The sequence below is a fragment of the Notamacropus eugenii genome, chromosome 5, assembly GCF_028372415.1.
Source record: "Notamacropus eugenii isolate mMacEug1 chromosome 5, mMacEug1.pri_v2, whole genome shotgun sequence".
In the NCBI taxonomy this organism is placed as follows: Eukaryota; Metazoa; Chordata; class Mammalia; order Diprotodontia; family Macropodidae; genus Notamacropus; species Notamacropus eugenii.
Window position 1 is genome coordinate 59,406,067 of NC_092876.1, and position 18,855 is coordinate 59,424,921.

At 47.4% G+C, this 18,855-nt stretch overlaps 1 protein-coding gene across 1 annotated transcript; it reads left to right on the forward strand.

Annotated features, from left to right (window-relative positions):
• The first annotated feature begins 206 nt into the window (after positions 1–206).
• On the forward strand, positions 207–17,903 carry NBL1 (NBL1, DAN family BMP antagonist). Its single transcript, XM_072609122.1, has 4 exons — positions 207–411; positions 14,494–14,682; positions 15,038–15,149; positions 16,187–17,903. The coding sequence occupies exons 2-4, from the start codon at positions 14,513–14,515 to the stop codon at positions 16,415–16,417; spliced, it is 513 nt and encodes a 170-aa protein (XP_072465223.1). The 5' UTR covers positions 207–411; positions 14,494–14,512; the 3' UTR covers positions 16,418–17,903.
• The last annotated feature ends 952 nt before the right edge of the window (positions 17,904–18,855 follow it).

Consider the following 18,855-nt stretch of genomic DNA (forward strand, 5'->3'; position numbering starts at 1 on the left):
CAGCGGAGCGGAGCGGAGCCCGAGCCGGGTCTGGAAGCAGCCGGAGGCGCCTTCCCGCCGCTGCGGGCGCTCCCGGGCCCCGCCGAGGGGGCCGGGCTGTCCGCGGGCCAGCAGACTGCGCTCCGGCCGGGCTCGGGGCGGTGCTGGGTGCTGGGCTCGGGGTGGGGTGGGGGCGGGCGCGGCGGGGCTCTGCGCGCCTCCGCCCTCTCTCCCTATTTGGAGAGGAGACACCCCTGACGTGGGGCTGTCCCCGCCGCGCCCCCGCGCCCGGGCCGCCCGCGGGCCGCTGCGGCGTCAGACGGGATCCCGCAGGCGGGCAGGCGAGCTGCCGTCCGTCCGGCTGTCCGTCCCCGCGGCTCCCCAGGGCGAGCTGGCGGGAGCCCATGGGAGCAGCCTTCCGTCCGCTGCACGGTGAGTCCGGCCCCGCGCGCCCCGTCCGCCCACCCTGGGGACGGGGTCCCTGGTGCCCCCCCAGCCCAGGGGCGGGAGCCTCGCCCAGAACCGACATGGGAGCGGGGGAGCCATCAGGGCAGTGGCCTGGCTGGAGCCGGAGGAGGGCGAGCCAGGGCGCGGGCAGGGAAGAAAGCGGCTGGGCAGGGCAGGGCAGGGCAGGGGCAGGGCAGGGGCAGCCCGGGTCCGAGCGTCCTCCCACCTCGAGGCCCCATGGCCATCTCTTTGATTTCGGGGTAAAGAGGGACAAAAACAATCAACCTGTGAATGGTGGAGCCTTGTTCCGAAAGAATTGAGCAGTTGGGGGGGGGGGGGTAAGCAGCCTCTCGCCCCCCCCCCCGCCCCCAAACAGGGGCTCTGCCTCCCACTTCTGCCTCCCTGGGTCGCACGGCCCCGTCCTTGCCCTCTGACTTCTCTTTTCTCTCGGTCCCGTCTCTCTGCCTCTCGCTTCGTTTTCTCTCGCTGCCCTTGTCTTTCACTTTTCCCCAGCTCTGTCTCCTTTTTCTCACTTTCCACTGTTTCTTTCCCCTTCTCTTTTTCTCTTTCTTTCCTCGCTTTTTTCTTGCTCTCCTTTTCTCCTCCTTTCCTTCTCTTTTTCCCTTTCTCTCTCCCCGTTTCCCTTTTTCTCGCTCATTTTTCCTTGTCTTCTCTTCTCCCTCTCCGCCTTACTCTCTCCCTCTTCTTTTTCCTCTCTCCTTGTTCCTCTTTTTCTCGTAATCTTCTCTCTTCCTGCCTCCTATTCTCTGTCCCTGCCTCTCCTTCCCTTTCCCTCTTCCCCTCTTCTCTCTTTCCTTCTCCCTGTCTTTTTCTGTCAGTCTCTTTCTTTTTTCCCCCTCTGTTTCCACATACTCAGCCATAGTGACAGCCTGGTTTGGGGCGGGGAGGGCGTAGAGATCTCCAGAAAAGTACATAAAAAGAACTTGGAATTAGGAAGAGGAAGTGCCTCCCCCAATTTGTAACTTCTCCCCCCCACCTCCCGATAGTCCCATTTCTGGAGAGCTCTGTTTCTCTTGGATTCTTTGGGGAGGAGGAGGGGGGCTTTCAAGATTCTGAGGCATTCTCCCCCCTCCCCCCAAACCCCATTGTGGTGCTCTCCAAGCCCCTAGCCGAGCTCAGGGTCCCTTGCTTTGGGTCACCTGCACGGACTCCCTACTGCGCTAATAGTGAGCTTTCACGGAAGCCGAGAGGAGGCAGCTGTGTGTGTGTTTACAGCTGGGGCACACTGGCAAGGGTCAGGAGAGAGGGGCACATTGTTGAGGGTTGCCGAGGCACTCTTGGAGCCTAAAGCCCCGGGTTTGGAACTGAAGGAACGTTTAGCAAAACAGAGACTAAGACCGGAGTGGAAGCTTCAAGTTTGCTCCCCACCCAAAACCTGGGAGAGGGCCCCTTCACCCTTTGTTAATTCCGAATAACCAGATTCCTGTTCTGGTGCCTTTCTTTCTGTGGTACTGCCAGAGAGTGGAGGCAGAATCTGCTCCAGTGGCTAAGGAAAAATGGTAGGTGGAGACTGACCCATTCGGGGCTGGTGACCCTGTCCACCCCCTCTGTTCCTCCCTTGGTGATCTTGAAGGGTCAAAGAAATCCCCTCCTTCAAGGTGATTTCAGAGTGTACATGTATGTGTGGACCACTGAAACAGCAGTAGTGTGTGTGTGTGTGTGTGTGTGTGTGTGTGTGGTGGCCGTATTCCTAAGTGAAACTTCAGACTGTTAGGTTAACTTCTAGCTTTTTCTCCTCCAAGGCTTGGGGTGATTGTTACTGTTACTGGAGCTGGAGAGCACATGACAGAAATGCTGGTGGGGTCTGCAGAGAGACTTCTGTTGAACAGATGTGAGGGCCAGGGCGGGTCCCTGCATTAGCACAGAGGCTTGTTATTAGGAATTTTCTTTACAGACTGTTTTTTCGTTGTGTGTTGGGAAGGGGGGGGGGTCCCTGCTGGAGCCCTCCAACTCTGAGGGATGTCTGGAGGTCGAAGGGTAGAAAAGCATTGGCTCTTCTGAAGGGTGTGGTTCCCTGTCTACAGTTAAAAAGTATTGGGTAAGGGGTGTAGGGGGGCAGGCAGTGAGGGTGTTGTAGATGTAGGGCACCACCCTGAAAACTGACATTTTTATAGAATGTTGGGCCTGGGAGGGACCTTAGAGCAGAGAATGTCAGAGCTGGGAGGGACATCAGTACAAACTATGTCAGACCTGGGAGGATCCTTAGAATACAGAATGTCAGGACTGGGAGGGACCTTAGAACCCAGGATGTCAGAGCTGAAAGGGCCCTTAGAACACAAGATGTCAGAGCTAGGAGGTCCCTTAGAACCCAGGATGTCAGAGCTGGGAGGGGCCCTCAGTAAGGACATTGATTGTTATCCATATAAAACCAAGGCTTAGTGAGGTTGGCCAGGTTCACGTTTGGAAGTTTTGAAGCTGAGCCACAACTACAATCCAGGTCTTCCTCCTGTGTGTGTTTATAGCTGGGTCAGGAGAGAGGGGCACATTGTTTGGGGTTTCCAAGGTGCTCATGGTGCTGTAAGCCCTGGCTTTATAACTGAAGGAATCTTTAGACAAATCAGATCAGAGCTGGTGCCTTCTCACTCTTGCTTGGTTGCCTTTAGACCCTTCCTGTAATGGCCTGAAGCTGGGGCCTAGGGGAGAGCAGTGTCTCAGAAGCCCCCTTTTTTCCTTTGGCCTTTCTGGATGTGAGGCCCCTGACCCAACTTGATTTTAATTCCTTCTCCCTTTAATGTAGGGCAGTGCTTGGGCCTCCCTGAGAGAGCTTCCCACAGCCCTTAGACTACCAGTTGGGAATCTTAGCCCCTCAAACAGAAAACATGTTAAGCTGTTTTCCTTTCCTCCTTTGGGTACTCTGGAAGAAACCACAGAACTTAGATCTGAAAAGGAAGTTAGAGTTCATCTAATTCAGTTCTCTCATTTTACACATGAGGAAACTGAGGCTCAGAGACCTGAATTCACTTGCCCAAAGTCACATAGGTATTAAGAAGTGGATCCAAGCTTTCACCCTATGTCTGCAGATTCCAGATTTGGTGCTGTTTCCTTACTATGCCCTGCTGACTTCACAGACATTTCAAAATGGCAGGACCACATGATGCCAGTCACCTAAGAGCAACAGGAAGACACAATGCCCTACCTAGTGCTAGTTTGAAGTTCTTCTCTGAAGTTGGAATTCTTTAGAGGATTTGGAAAAATCTAGAGAGCCATGCTGTCATTAATTTCCCATCTCCCCAGAGTTCAAGGCAATCCCCTGTAGTGAAAAATGCTGAGATGAGAGACTGAACATTTGACTGGGTTTGAATCTCAGCTCGGTCTCCAACAAATTGCATGACCCTGGGGAAGCCTCCCCCCACCCTTCCTCTAGTTTAAAATGAGTGGACTGAATTACATTGATTCAATAATAGAAATTTATTAGATTATAATATTTAGAGCTAGAGGGGATTTTTGAACTCCACAAACCCAGACCTCTCATTTTTTGGGAGGCAGTGGGCTTAAGTACATTGCCCATTGTCTAGGGTTGGACTTGATCTCAAGTCCTCTTGACTCTAGAGTGGGTGCTCTATCCAGTGTGCCACCTAGCTGCCTCCTCCCTTATTTTAAACATGAGGAATCAGGCTCACGGAAAGCAGTCGCAGGATCATTGTTTTAGAGATGGGAGGGACCTCTGAGACCCTTGGACTCTTTTGGGTTTCTCCTTCCATCCCAGCTATTCTCTTTTGCTTCCTCATCCCCCACCCCAGCAGCCTGTGGGACCTTCCAGGGCTCTTCTCCTCCTTTGAGCTCCAGGTTCTTGGGAGGGAGTTACTGAATGGGAGAGAAGAAAGAGAACAGGGGAAGTGGGAGGAGTGTAGAGGAAGGCAGGCGGAGGAGGAGGCAGGGCCCTGAGAGGGCTCCCCAAGATCAAGGTCATATCCCCGCTGGGACTTTGCGCTATTCCTGTGCATGTGGACTGGGCTGAGGGGAGGAAGCAGAGGAAGCCCCCTGGAGAAAGGGAGGGGGCAGGAAGAACAGAGAAAAGTGTGAACGTGGAGATGCCTTATTTTGTGATTCATGATTCTGGATCCTACATCTGGAAGGGGCCTCAAAAAGCCATCTGGTCCAATCCCCTCATTTGACAAATGAGGAAACTGAGGCCCATTCTTTTGAGTTAAAAAAATCCCAACAGTACAACCCCCCTTTTTTTCTTTTTCAAAATTGACGTTTCTCCTAGTAGAATGTAAGCTTCCTGAAGCCAAGGACTTTTCCTTTTTCTGCCTTTGGGTCCCCAGTACCTAGCCTATTTTTGTGGTTCAACTCTTGGTACCCCAGTATGGGATTTTCTTGACAAAGATGCTATAGTGCTTTTCCATTTCCTTCTCCAATAAATTAGGCAAACAGGGGTTAAGTGCCATGCCCAGGATCGCACAGAATAGTGTCTGAGGCTGGATTTGAACTCGGGTCTTCCTGACTCCCATTCCAGTGCCCTATCCATTAAGCCATCTAGCTGCCCCACTTAGCACATAGCAGTCACTTAATAAATGATTGTTGATTGACTGTTTGAAAAGAATAACACATTTACGTAGTACTTTCAGAGTGATAGAAGGACCTCTTTGTAATAGCTCCATGAGACAGGTAGTCTAAAGATCACCCCCATTTTACAGATAAGAAAACTGAGGCTCAGCAGAGTCAATAATTAGTGTCAGAGCCAGGATTCAAACCCAGACTCCTGGGTTTACCTGGGAAGGCAAATAGGACTGTTCATCATCCAACCTTCTCCCTGGAATGGCTCCTCTGACGATTTATTTCCCTTTTACAGCCTGATCCTCCTGTGATCCTCCACCTGTCCTTGTATCAGAAGAGTATGGCCACATTCTGACTTCCCTGAAATGACTTGTAGGACAAAACTGCTGTGAAGTCAGTGGGGTGGACTGAGCAAACCCTATGGGGAGACCTATGGACTAGGAAACTCAGGGGGTGGATACAGAGATAGAAGGACACTGTGACCTAAGGGTTAGGAAGCTCTTCGTCTGAGCTAAAAAACACATTTAAAACCGATTGCCTGATTTGGGGTCCTCCTTTGTAGGAAGGAGACTGACAGACTTCTGCCAAAGAGGGCAGCCATTATGGGATAGGAACGTTTATGGGATTGAAGGAATTGGGGGATGTTGAGTATGGAGAATAGAAGACATAGGCAGGAATCATCCAGTCTTTAAATATGTGAGGGGCTGTCATGTGGAAGAGAGAGTAAGATTGTCCTGCCTAGAACCGGAGGACCAATCTGGGCCTGATGGGTAGAAGTCTCAAAGAGGCAGACTTCATGGCTAACAATGGAATGGAGCCCTTTAGGAAAGTAGTGAGATTCCAGTTGCTGAAGATCATTACCCAGTGGGGAGAGATGGTATAAGAGGGGATTTCCTTCTTGGACAGACTGTGACCTTGCAACTCAGAGATTCTGTGATTCATAGGATGTCAGATCTAAAATTGGAAAACACCTCTATCATTTTTACAGAAGCCCAGAATGGTGAAGTACTTTACCCAGGTAGTACATGGCAGAGCTCAAGAAAAGTCTTCCTCTATGTAGGAAATGGCACATGAGCGGAGCCTTGAAGGAAGCTGTGGATTCCTGTGGGTGGGAGTGTGCAAAGGTGTCAGGGTGGGAGATGCAGCGTCAAAGACTAGGAACAGCTGTTAGGTTCATTAGGAACATAAAATGTGTGATGGAGGAGCAATATACAGTTGGTGTGGAAAGGGATTGTGAAGTTGGATTGTCCATTGTCCAATGGTCTTGTTTTACAAATAGGAAAACTGAGGTCCATCAAGGGAGTGGGACTTGTTTGCTGTCAAACAAGAATCTGTCAGAACCAGGATTCTTGCTCCAGTTCCATGTTGGAGCCAAAGAGACAGTGGTTCAGGTGAGGTTGGGGATGCCCCTTCTTAAAGAGACTGTGGACAGGGCGTCAAGGGCAGGAAGATGTGGAAGCTGAGCCCAGCAGGACTGGGCCCAGATAATCTAGAATAGCGACTGTGTGGCAGGATTATGTTCTGTAACCCTTCCGTGTTCTCAGCGCCCAAGAAACAGCGTGTTACAGTAGGAAGAGCATTCGAATTTGGGGTTAGAGATTGGGTCATTTTTCAGTCAAGTCTGACTCTTCATCACCCCATTTGGAGTTTTCTTGACAAAGATTCTCCAGCTCATTTTATAGATGAGGAAACTGAGGCAGACCGGTCTTAAGTGACTTGTCCACTTTCATAAAACTAGAGGAGAGGAGGCTTGAACTCAGGTTTTCCCAACTCCAGGTCCCAGATGCTGTAGTCACTAGCTGCTTAATGATGGTATTTAGCTTATGCTTTCGGATTTGTTACTCCTGTCTACCCTTTGTGATAGGTGCCGTTTTAGCTCCATTTTGCACATGAATAAACAGAGGCTCAATGTTACTTGCCCAGTGTCAGATAGCTGAAAAGTATCTCTTCAGCTCCCCTTGGATATTCCCATATGCTCTGTGATTGGACTTTATGGACCTTCTAATGCAGTCCTCTCACTCTACAGAGGAGAAACTCAGCCCCTTCTTATAGAATGAGGCAGGGACAGGGAGGGACCCGGGGACACTGTGCTCTGGGTGTAAGTAATCCAAACAGTAAATTGGAAATCATCCACCGAATTGTATTGAACTTCAGAGAAAGAACAAAGTTCTTACCCATTAATAGCGCCAGCCAAGCCTCCTTGAACCATGGCCCTGCAGTGCCATCTGCCGATGAAACTGGGTACTTCTCAGCCTTCAACTAGACTATTATACCCTTGATATTGGACTTGGTCATAGTGTGCTCCCTCTCTCTCTCTCTCTCTCTCTTTCTCTCTCTCTCTCTCTCTCTCTCTCTCTCTCTCTCTCTCTCTCTCTCTCTCTCTCTCTCTCTCTCTCTCTCTCTCTCTCTCTCCCTCTCCCTCTCCCTCTCCCTCTCCCTCTCCCTCTCCCTCTCTCCTTCTCTCCCTCTCTCCCTCTCTCTCCTTCCCTCTCTCTTTCCTTCTCCCTCCCTCTCTCTCTCTTTTCTTCTCTTTCTCTCTGTCTCTGTCTCTGTCTCTCCCCTCACCTCCAGGGTCAGAGGAGGGTGGGGGGAAATGAGTCTGATGTTCAGAGAATGAGAACCCAATGGTTGAGCTGAGCAGTTCTTCATCACTGTTCAAGTCTGTGATGGCTGAGAAGTAAAAATGGAGTATGAAGATTTATTTCTCTCGATCCTTCCTCCCTGCGTTACTTCATAGCTGTGTGACCATGGGCAGACCTCTCTGAACCTCAGTTTCCTCATCAGTGAAGTGGAATAATAACACTTGACTCAGTGGATGGAGCCTTGGACCTGGAGTCAGGAAGACCTGAGTTCCAATCCAGGATCAGATACTTCCTAGCTGGGTGACCCTGGGTAACTGAACTCACTTTCCTCATCTGTAAAGTGGGGATCAAAACAGCTCCTCCCTCCCAGGGTTGTTGGGAGGATCAAATGAGATTATGTTTGTAAAGTGTTTGGAAACCTTAATGCATTATATAAATATTATCTTTTACTGTTATTACTATTAGTTACTACCGTTCAGGTGAGTTAATGTGTAACATGCTTTGTAGACAATAAAATGCTCTGTCAATGTACTACTCTTTACTCTCTATTGCTTAGGGTTGTTCATGATGACAATAATAACAGCTATTGTTTCATAGCGCTTATCTTTTGCCAGGCACCACTATCCGCTTTTGAAAATATTTTCTCACCACAGAAATGTGAGTGTTCTGTCTCTTCTGAGGTTGGTCAATGCACTGCTTTGGGAATTCTTCCCCATTCTCATCCGGGTGGATTTTCAGATTCTGCACCAGCTTGTCCATCCTCCTCCTAAAATGTGACTCTCAAAGACTGGGGGCATGTTATCCCAGGCACGTTTTTCCAGGAGAGAGGGCAACAGAAATTTTATCTCAGTTGCTCTGAACGCTGTGCTCCTATGAATACTGTCTAAAAATCACAGGAGCTTTGGCGGCTCTTGCTCATAGGAAGCATGCCATCAGTTCACCAAGACCCTCAGACCTTTTTTATAGGGTCCCATGAGGAGCTAGTGTGTAGCCAGAACTAGAGCCCAGCTGTGTCCAGTCCTGTTTCCTCCATTCTGTACTTGTACCATTGATTGTTTGAACCCAGGACAACACTTTATATTTACCCATACTGAAGTATACCTTAGTTGATACAGCTCAGCATATTGGGTGGCCCCTGTGGCAGACTTAAAGCAGAGCATGGGCAAGAATTATTTGGGATGGGTAAGAAAGAATGGGTTGCAATTTACATTCTTAGAGGTAATTTCCATATTAATAAAATTGCAGGGTATTTGAGAGATGTAGCCAGGCTTAGCAGACACTGCTATTTAGCGTTTACTGAAAAAGCCAATGGATATGCTGTATGGAAACCTTTGAAAACAGGAATGACAGTTACTAGGTGGCTCAGTGGCCCAGTGGGTACAGCACTGGGCCTAGACTCAGAAAGACTTGTCTTCCAGAGTTCAAGTTTGGCCTTAGACACTTATTAGCTAAGTGACCCTGTGCAAGTCACTTAACCCTGTTTGCCTCGGCTTCCTCATCTATAAAAAAAGCTGGAGAAGAAAATGGCAAACCACTCCAGTATCTTTGCCAAGAGAATCCCAAATGGGGTCATGAAGAGTTGGACACAACTAAAAAGTGACTGAACAACAAGAAAACACATTCCTTCAGTATCTGTGAGTTTGGAATTTTAGTGATGTGGGTGCTCCATTGGCCAGGACAGACTGTAGAGATGGGCTTTGTGGATGAAAAAAATTCCAGCCCTGATGGCCTGCTCTCTGGCGATGAGTGTTTTCAAGCTTAATGAGGCTAGCCCTTGGATACTAGACACACAGGTCATCGCTGGGGCCTGTACTAGAAGCCTCCCCAGTCTTAACAGGCCTGCCAAAGCTTTTGCTTCATTGCGATGTCCAAGATCACCTCCCCACCGCAAGAATGGGGCCTTGATGGAGGGGCTCAGGAATAATTCTGTCTAGGAGTCAAGACCTCACTAGCATGAGGCTTTGAAAAGGGCATGGGGTTGGAGTCTGGAAATCTGGGAATCCCTAGTTGTTCCATGAACACCTCTGTTTCATCTTGGGCAAGTCATTTCCCATATCTTAGTGTCAGTATCCTACTCTGAGAAATAAAGGGATTGGCTAAGCTCCCTTTCAGCTCCAACAGTCTATGTGGTCTGAGTGTTCCCTTCTAATTCTGTGATTCATCTCCTATTGGAGGGTCTATCATCTAGGGCTTTCTTGGTTTCTGATTTTGTAGAAGTGGTGAATGATATCCTTAGTTGTCTACTACCAATACTTGGTAGGATCTGGTACAGTAGAGAGCTGGACTTGGGCCTGTACTGTTTCATATTTTTATCAGTGACTTGTATAAAGGCATAAATGGCCTATTGATCCAGTTTGCAGATGACAGAGGTAGAAGAGATGTCTAACACACTGGACAAAGTCAGCATCTCTAAAGGACTTGCTAGGCTAGAAAACTGAGCTGAATCTGATGAAATGAGATGTGATAGAGGTAAATGTAAAGACTTACATGGGTTCAAGAAATTAACTTCCTAAGTATTTAGTGGGGAAGGCATGGATAAACAGCAGTTTTTCTGAAAAAGTTTTAGGGATTTTAGTGGACTGTGAGCTTACTATGAATCAGTAGTATGATAGGGGATCAAAAGAACAATGTGATATTTGAACTCCATTAAGAGAGAGACATGGCTTTCAGGAATCAGAAGGGGATGGTCCTGTCTCTCTCTGCTGTGGTCCAAGATCTGGAGTACTGTGTTCAGTTTTGGACACCACATTTTAGAAACTGGTAAGTTGGAGAGAGTCCATAGGAAAATAATCAGAATGATGAAGGGCCTCCAGTGTTTTCCATATAAGGATTGAAGGAACTAGGGATTGTTTAGATTGGAGAAGAGGAGTTAGCAGGAAAGCTGTGTTCAAGTATTTGAAGGGTTATCTCATGGAAAAGGGATTAGACTTGTTCTCTTTAGCAGCAGTGGGTAATTCCAGGAACATTGGGTTCAGTGTTGTGAAGAAGTCAATTTAGGCTTGATATAAAAAATCCTGCCTAACAATTAGAGCTACCCAAAAGTAGAATGGGGAGTGGGCTCCCCTTTAATGGAGACCTTAAAGTAAAGTCCAAATGGCCACTTGTCTGTGTGATGAAGAGAGGATCCTTTTTGAAAAATAAGTTTGTATTGGTGCCTTTTACTTTTTATATCACCATAATTTTCCTTAGTATCCCTCTCTCTCCCCTCCCAGAGAGCCATCCCTTATAAGAAATATTATTTTTTAAGGACGAGAAAAGGAAAGAATCAACATAACTGACCCCTGAAAAAATCTGAAATGTATATGATATGCAACCCTTGTGGACCTCCCACCTCTGCGAAGGGATGGTGTTGGAATATCTGTTCATCTCTCCTTTTTCAGGTCATCCTTGTTCTTTATCATTTTGCAGCATTAACTTTTTATTGGTGTGTAGTTGTGTTTTCATTTGGCATCATTGTAGTCTTTGTGTGTATCGTTTCCTTGGTTCTTGCTTTATCCTGCATCAGTTCATGTTGATCTTCTTATGCTTCTCTGTATTCCTCACATTCCTCATGTCTGATAGCACAGTAATATTCCATTACATTCATGTACCACAATTTGTCTAGCCATTCCCCGATCGATGAGCATCTACTTTGTTTCCAGTTATTTGCTGTCATTAAAAAGTGCTGCTATAAATATTTTGGTGTACATGGGAACTTTGTTATTATCACTGACCTCCTTGGGTCAAAGAGCATGGGCATTTTAGTACCTTTTTTGCATACTACCAGATTGCTTTCCAAAATGGTTATGCCAATTCCCAATATACCAGTGTGCCTATCTTCCCACAGTCCCTTCAATATTGACAAATGCCATCTGTTGTCATCTTTGCCAATTTATAGAGTGTGAGATGAAACCTCAGGGCTGTTTTGATCTGCATTTCTCTTATTAGGGATTTGGATTATTCTGACATCTTATTAGTAGTTTGTGATTCTTCTTTTGAGAACCGTCTGTTCATCTCCTTTAACCACTTGCCTATTAGGAATGATTTTGGGTTATATTTGTATGTATGTGTGTACATATACATGTACACTTATACTATATACATGCACATGTATATACATACACACTTAAATATAAATCTCAAAAAACATTTAATTATTTTCAATATACAGGTATCTTTAATCCATCTAATCCATCCTCCATGCATATATGTGTATATACCCCAAATAATTACCAAATGACTTTTGAGCTATTGATTACAATGAATTAATAACTTGATTTTAAATATAACATATCTACCTCTATCTGTTAATTGTTTATGTATCTTGGACACCAAATCTTTGTCAGGAAATTTAATACAAAGATTTTTTTTTCCTTTTAGGCACTTCCCTTCTTATCTTAGGTGCATTAATTTTGTCTGTGCAGAAACTTTTCCATTTCATGTAATTAAAGTTAACTGTTTTGTCTTTTGAAATTGCCCCTATCTCTTGTTTGGTTAAAAATTTATCTCCTAACCATAACTATAGGAGGCATGTAATTTGCTTCCCTTCTAATTTTTTTATAGTCTGATCTTTAATATTAAAATTGCATGTGCATTTGGAGTGTCTTGTGGGATGTGCTGTATGGTGTTAGTTTAAACCCAATTTCTGCCAGATTGCTCTCCAGGTTTTGAGGGAATTCATTTCTAGTATGCTAAATTGCCATTGAGGTTTCTCTTTGTGTAGGGCCTCTATAGCGTCATGAAATTTAGAGCTGGAAGGAATCTGAAAGGCTCCTAGTCCAACCCCTTGTCTTTAGGGATGAGGAAACTAAAAACTTAAGGGAGGGGGTGGCTTGCCCAGAAATGTACAGATCATAAGTGGGAGGGATGGCTTTTCAAAACATGTTTTATTGATATTCTCTTTTTAAAACATTAGTTATTTCCCAGTGACTCCCTCCCCCACTGGAATTCTCTTTTCTAATTGATTGATTGATTGATGAATCAGTCAAAAAGCATTTAAGTATTTACCACATACTAGACGATAGAGAAATGAATGAATGAAAAATCATTTATTAGGTATTTGCTTGTGCAAAAGCTGTGGATACAAATACAAAAAGGGAGACAGTTGAAGCTCTCAAGCACCTTACACTCTGCTTGGGGGAGATGACACATAGAAGTAGGTTATGCTGTAGGGCAGATGGAAAGGGCCAGAATTCCCAAAGATTCAGTATTGCATCGCATGTCAAGGCCCAGGGATCTTTAGATTGCATCAGGAGGTTAGATGACAGTGCCTGGGAATCCAGAGGTCATAAGTCATGGGAGATAGCGAAACCTGGTGATCCTCCTTTTCTGGAAGAAATCAAGTTGATGAGTTCTCTCTCTCTCTCTCGTGATTGATAAGAATAAATGTCCTGGAAGGAATCTGGGAGTTCTGGAGTTCTGGGTAGGGCTTGAAGAGAAGCCAAGGGGAGAGATAGCTCCTGGTGATGGTGGGCCTTCCTAGAGAGGAATGAATTAAGCTCCTTAAGGAGCTTACATTCTGACTGGGAAAACAACATATACACATATAGGTAAATACAAAATACAAACTCGTACAAGGTATTTTTGCAATTGATAGGGATTAGTAGTTAAGGGGGTCCTGGAAGATCTCATGTAGAAGATGGCATTAGAGGTGAACTGGGAAGGCACTAGATTCTAAGGCAAAGACTGCTCCTTCTCAGCCTTCTTTGATGAATCATCATCCATATCCACCCCTCTCCCAGCTCTGGATGTCCTTCAAGGCTCTGTTGTGGTCCTCTTTCCTCTTCTCTCTACATTCTCTTGTTGACTCCATCATCTCCCACCAAGCTAATTATCTCTGTGCAGGAGACTCACCTATCTCTATATCCAGTCTTTGTTTCTTCCCTGAGCTCTGGGCCCATATCACCAGCCGCCATTTCCATGTGGATGTTCAGTGGCATCCTTCCAGTCCCTCAGGTTCGTTAGGTGCAGTCTTTGACTTTGTCCTCCTCACCTGCCATATGCAATCAAATGCCAATTCTCCCTCTACACTGTCTCTCTTGTCTTTCCCCTTTTCTCCATTCATTGCACCCCCCCCCCCCCGCTCTCCCCCCCCACATCATACACCCTCCTGATCTCTCTTTTGCAGTAGCGGTCTAAATGGCCCTGCATTCTGCCATCCTCCACACAGCTACCACAGTGATTTTATGGAAGCACAGATCTGACTTTGTCTTTCCTCTCCTTCAGTGCCTCCCTGTTACCTCTAGGATCACATATAAATTCCTTTTCTGTCATTTAAGGCCCTTCGAACCTGGTCCTGACCTACCTTTCCAGTTTTGTTGTGCATTGTTCACTTCCCTGCACTCTACAGTCTAGCCAAACCTTTCCATTCCTCACACAAGACATCTCATATCCAATCTCTGTGCCTTTGCACTGGCTATGTGCAGTGAATGGAATGTCCCTCTTCACTGCCACCTCCCAGAATTCCTAGTCTCCTTCCAGGCTCCTCCTAAGTGTCACCTTCTACATGAGGTCCTCCTGATTCTCATCCCAATTTAGCCTTCTTCCTTCTCAATCACCTTGTATTTGATTTGTACGTATTTTATGTATGTTTCCTCAGATGGAATACAGACTCCTTGAGGATGCAGGCTCGTTTATTTTGTTCTTTGTGTCTCTCATGCTCAGCATAGTTCCTGGCACAGAGTAGGTGCTTAATAAATGCCCATTGATTGAATATTGGTGGAAATGAGTGATCGATGTCACATATGTGGAGCAGAGATAATGCATACCTCATTGTTCACCTGTAGTCTGTCACTTTTCTCCTGAGAGGTTGTGGGCATCAGGGCTGACATTTGGACCCAGCCCTGACTCTAAATCCAGTGCTTTTTCCACTATTCCATGTTGCCAGTGAAGGAACCCCTTATTCCCAGCTGGAGGGGGCCATCTCTATTGGATTTGACCCTCCTGACAGCAGGGCTTCATCTATGGATTCTGGCTTCAATTACAGGGCTCTGGTGGTGTTGGACATGATGCTGTGGGTCCTGGTGGGTGCCCTCCTCCCTGTGGTGCTGTTGGCTGCCCCCCCTCCAATCAACAAGCTGGCACTATTCCCAGACAAGAGTGCCTGGTGTGAGGCTAAGAACATCACCCAGATTGTTGGGCACAGTGGCTGTAAATCAAAATCCATCCAAAACAGGTATGAGCTGGAGTGAGGGGAGAGGGAGCATCAGGAGAGATGGGAGGAGGTGGGAGTGGTGAGGAGGGAATTGAGGGAAGGAAAACAATCGAGGAGAGGATACTTGCGGAGGGAAGAAGGTCTGGGAGGTGGGAAGGTTAGGATTCTCCTTGACTTATGTAGAGGCTGAGTATCGAGCTAGGGACTGGCACAGCCTGGTTCCTTGCCTGACCACACCTCTTTGCCTCCCATGACTCTCCCTGGATATTAGGTTGTGGCTCTGAGAGAAGCTGGGTGATGAGCCGTGACTGAGTTTGCTCGCCTCCCCTCTGCCATGCCCTTCCTCCTTCCGACCCTACCCTGTGTTTCCCTGTAGGGCCTGCCTGGGACAGTGTTTCAGCTACAGCGTCCCCAACACCTTTCCCCAGTCTACAGAGTCTCTGGTACACTGTGACTCCTGTATGCCCTCTCAGTCCATGTGGGAAATTGTGAGTATGGTGCCTGGGGACTCATCCTTCCCCAAACCCTCTGCTCTCTCAGAGCACAGATGGGGAGACTTCCCTCTTGACAAACTCCAGCTGTCTCCGTCACCACTCTCCCATCTCCTCCATCTCTCTTCTGTCTCTTTCCCCTTGTTACTTTTGTCTTCCCTTTGTCTCACCCTCCATCAGCTTTATCTTTCTTCTTTTCTTTCTCCTTTCAAAAATTGTCTCTTACCATCCATTGTCTTCACTTTCCTTCTGTTTCCTCCAGTTTATCACCTCCTTCTCCCGTCTCCATTTCTCCTGGTTTTTTGTCTCTTCTGTCTCCTCCCCACTTCCTTTATGTTCTGTTGTCTCCAACTCTCTTATTTCTCGTCTTTTCCAGTTCACCTCCACTTCCTGTTCCCTCTATCCGCTGACACCGCTGTTGTCTCTGTCTCTGTTTTTCCTGACTTGTTACCTCTGTCTCCCCTGTGTTTCTAACATTCATCATCTTTTTTTCCTGTTTTCTTAGAGGGAGCGAGGTGGTGCAATGGATAATGCCCGACTTGGGGTCAGAAAGACCTGGGTTCAAATCCTGCCTCAGATACTTACTATCTGTGTAATCCTGGACAAGTTGCTCAAACCCTCTCAGCCTGTCTCCTCATTTGATAATGGTGATAATAATGATAATAGCCCCACCTTATAGTTGTGCTGAGAGAGGACCAAATGAGATAACATATAGAATGTGCTCTCTTCCTTGTGTCTTCATTCTCACCTCCATCTCCCCTCTTCCCCCACCCCCCCCATCCTCCATCGTCTCTGTTACCTCTGAGTTCCTCGTGTCTATGTCCTCTGTTCTCCCTCCTCTTGCCATGATGCATCTGATCTCAGTCCTGTTACCCATCTACCTTCCCAGTCCTCCTTAGAGGGCTTGTAAGCCCAGGGAAGGACTCAGCGTGATTCTGGAGGTGAGGGCGGTGATCTTTCCCTTGAGGGTCTGGAATGTCAGTGAGCCTGTGGACTATGGGAAACATCTTCCCTCACCTCTCCCTTTCTCACAGGTGACGCTGGACTGTCCCAGTCATGATGAGATGCCCCGAGTGGACAAGCTGGTGGAAAAAATTGTCCACTGTAGCTGCCAGGCTTGTGGCAAAGAGGCGAGTCACGAGGAAATGAGCTTTTTCACGCATGGCAGAGAGGAGCACCCTGGCTCCCACCCTGGCCGCCACTCCCTCGAGGTTGAGGAACCCCCTGGTCCCACACACCCGGTGGAGGAGGGGGCTGAAGAGTGATTTCCTCTGTTCTTTTCCCTCCCCTCCCCCCAAACCCTCCTCCCCTGGAACTCTGCTTCCCACCTTCCTGTGGGGGAGAGGAGAGGCTGGGCCCCAACCCCCCTCCCTGTGGCCATTGGATGGACTTGGACTGCTGCCCGGTCGTCACGACACTTATTGAGAGTAAGGGGAAGCAGGAATCCGTGCTGTATATGTTAATATATTCTGAGGAGACTGGGGTGGGGGTGGGAGATGGGGCTAGAGGGGGTCCTTGGGGTTCATCTTTTTTTTTTGGTTACATTGACTCAGCCCTTCAGTTACCTAGAGCCAGGGCTACAGAATTAGGAAATGAGGGTCTCTGGCTAGGAGCTGGACTGGAGGCTTTATACCCCTGGTATCAAGGCCTCAGATGGAGCTAGGACAGGTATATAACCAAGGAACAAGATGTGTGCAGCTGCAGTAAGGATGTGTAGATGTGTGGCATGGAGGGTGGGATGGGGGTTAGGGTGCAGCAATAAATGGCACATTGATTCTGGGGCTGGGGAAGCTGGAAGTGAGAAGCTTTTCTCCTCTCACTGGAGAATCTTCCTCTTCTCCTCTAGGGATCCTCCCATGGCTCCGTAATTTGCAGGGGGGAACATCTGGGCAGGGGGGAGGCCCAATCCCCAGGTCTTACTCTTGGCTTTACTATAGATCCACCATGAAGTGAGGGAAGAGATACTTTCTCTGCCATCCGAATGGCGCAGATGAGGGGGGAAGTTTTGGGATCACCTTTCAGAAACAGTTTTCTTTCTTTTCCTCAGACACCCCAGCACCGTCTGTGATCCACCCTCTTTGGTTCTAACCCTCTCCAGCTCAGCCCATTCATTAGAGCCTAGCCTAGCCTAGGGAAGGGAGGGATGTTTTCCCCCAAGGTTAAGTGGGGCTTCCTCACCTGTCACCTTCTTTTATGAGATTGACCAGAGCTGCCCCTCTGGAAGTGGGGACCTCATCTTCAAACCTTCTAGGAGGAAAAGCCTAGATCAGAAAAGGATCTTCTACCCCAGTGGGAGGAGCAGGGTGGATGGAGAACCATCCCAACCTCCATCTGGGGAATCTAGAAGTCTTTGAGGGGCATACTGGGTTGAGTTGGAAGTATGTTTGAACAGATACACTTTGTGGTCCCATTGGGGGAGGCATAATACCTGCCCCCAAGTCCTACTCCTGCTTCTTAACCAGCTGCACTTTAATCCTGAGGGAGGGGGTAGAGAATGTGGGGATCTCAAGAAGGGCTGATGCTATTTCCTAAGAAAGGGGGTGGGAGCACACATGGGCTGCTGCCTGAAAAATGTGCCTGGTTCCCCCCAGACTTCCCAGAACTGCCTTTTTCCAGGGAAGTGTTGGCCTCATTCATAAAAGCACCCCCTTCTGTCCCCTCCCCAACTCTCATGACTCATGGCTGGAACTTGTAACCAGTAGCCTGTCTTCCCTCCTTCAAGGTTTTTCCTAAATAAATCAGTTGAGTGTCCTTTTGTGAGCCTTTGGTTGGTTGTGTGGGTCTGAGAATATATGTATTTTGGGGGTGATGGGAATGGTCAGTCAACCAGCATTTATCAAGCACCTGCCACATTCAAAGAAAGGCAAAAATAACTTGTGTTCTTAAGAGCTTCCATCCCAATGGAGGAGACCATATGCAAACAACTATTTACAAACAAGATTTAAACTGGACAGAATGGAAAGAATGAACAAAGGGAAGGCACTTCATTAAGGCGCCCCTTTTAGAATGGAGGGTAGATGTTGGGGACCACCTGCTGGGGCTTGTTGGTAGTGCATAGGCTTATGGTCATGGAGACCTAGATGCTTACTGGCTGTGTGACCCTGGACAAGTCACTTAATCTCGCAAACTCGGCTTCCTCAGGCCTTTCCAGCTTGAAATCTCTGATCCTCTACTATCCTCCTCCAGGCAAACTGGGATATTTCTAGGAGGCCGAGCCACTGGGGTTCCTTTTCTGCTGACGGAAAGGGAAAATCAGAGGGGCCCAGTGCCTTCTGTGATACTTCTGCCACATTCAGTGGCAGTGGGAATTTGAGCTTGGATGGAGTCCTATCGGATCTATTTTCTCTCAAGAAAATGTACTCAATCCCTTGGTGTCATAACGGGCTCAGACAGGGTCTAGTAATCACCATAATGATAACTTCCCATAGTGTTTGAAGGTTTATACAGGGCTTTCTTCTTGACAGGCCTCAAAGGGAGTTAATATAGATATTCTCCCCATTTTACTGGTAACAATAACAGCAATAAAAGTAAACAAATAACGGCTGGCCTGGGCATAGCACTTTGAGTTTTTGTTCCAGTTGAGTCGTTTCAGTTGTATATGATTCTGTGACCCCATTTGGGGTGTTCTCAGTAAAGACACTGAAGTGGTTTGCCATTTCCTTCTCCGGCTCATTTTATAGGTGAGAAAATGGAGACAAACAGG

What these genes read in the sequence shown, in the direction of transcription:
- NBL1 (XM_072609122.1), top strand. Translation starts at nt 14,513, where the DNA reads ATGATGCTGTGGGTCCTGGTGGGTGCCCTCCTCCCTGTGGTGCTGTTG. An exon ending in TCAAAATCCATCCAAAACAG is followed by an intron (nt 14,683 to 15,037) that starts GTATGAGCTGGA and finishes GTTTCCCTGTAG; the next exon opens with GGCCTGCCTGGGACAGTGTT. An exon ending in CTCAGTCCATGTGGGAAATT is followed by an intron (nt 15,150 to 16,186) that starts GTGAGTATGGTG and finishes CCTTTCTCACAG; the next exon opens with GTGACGCTGGACTGTCCCAG.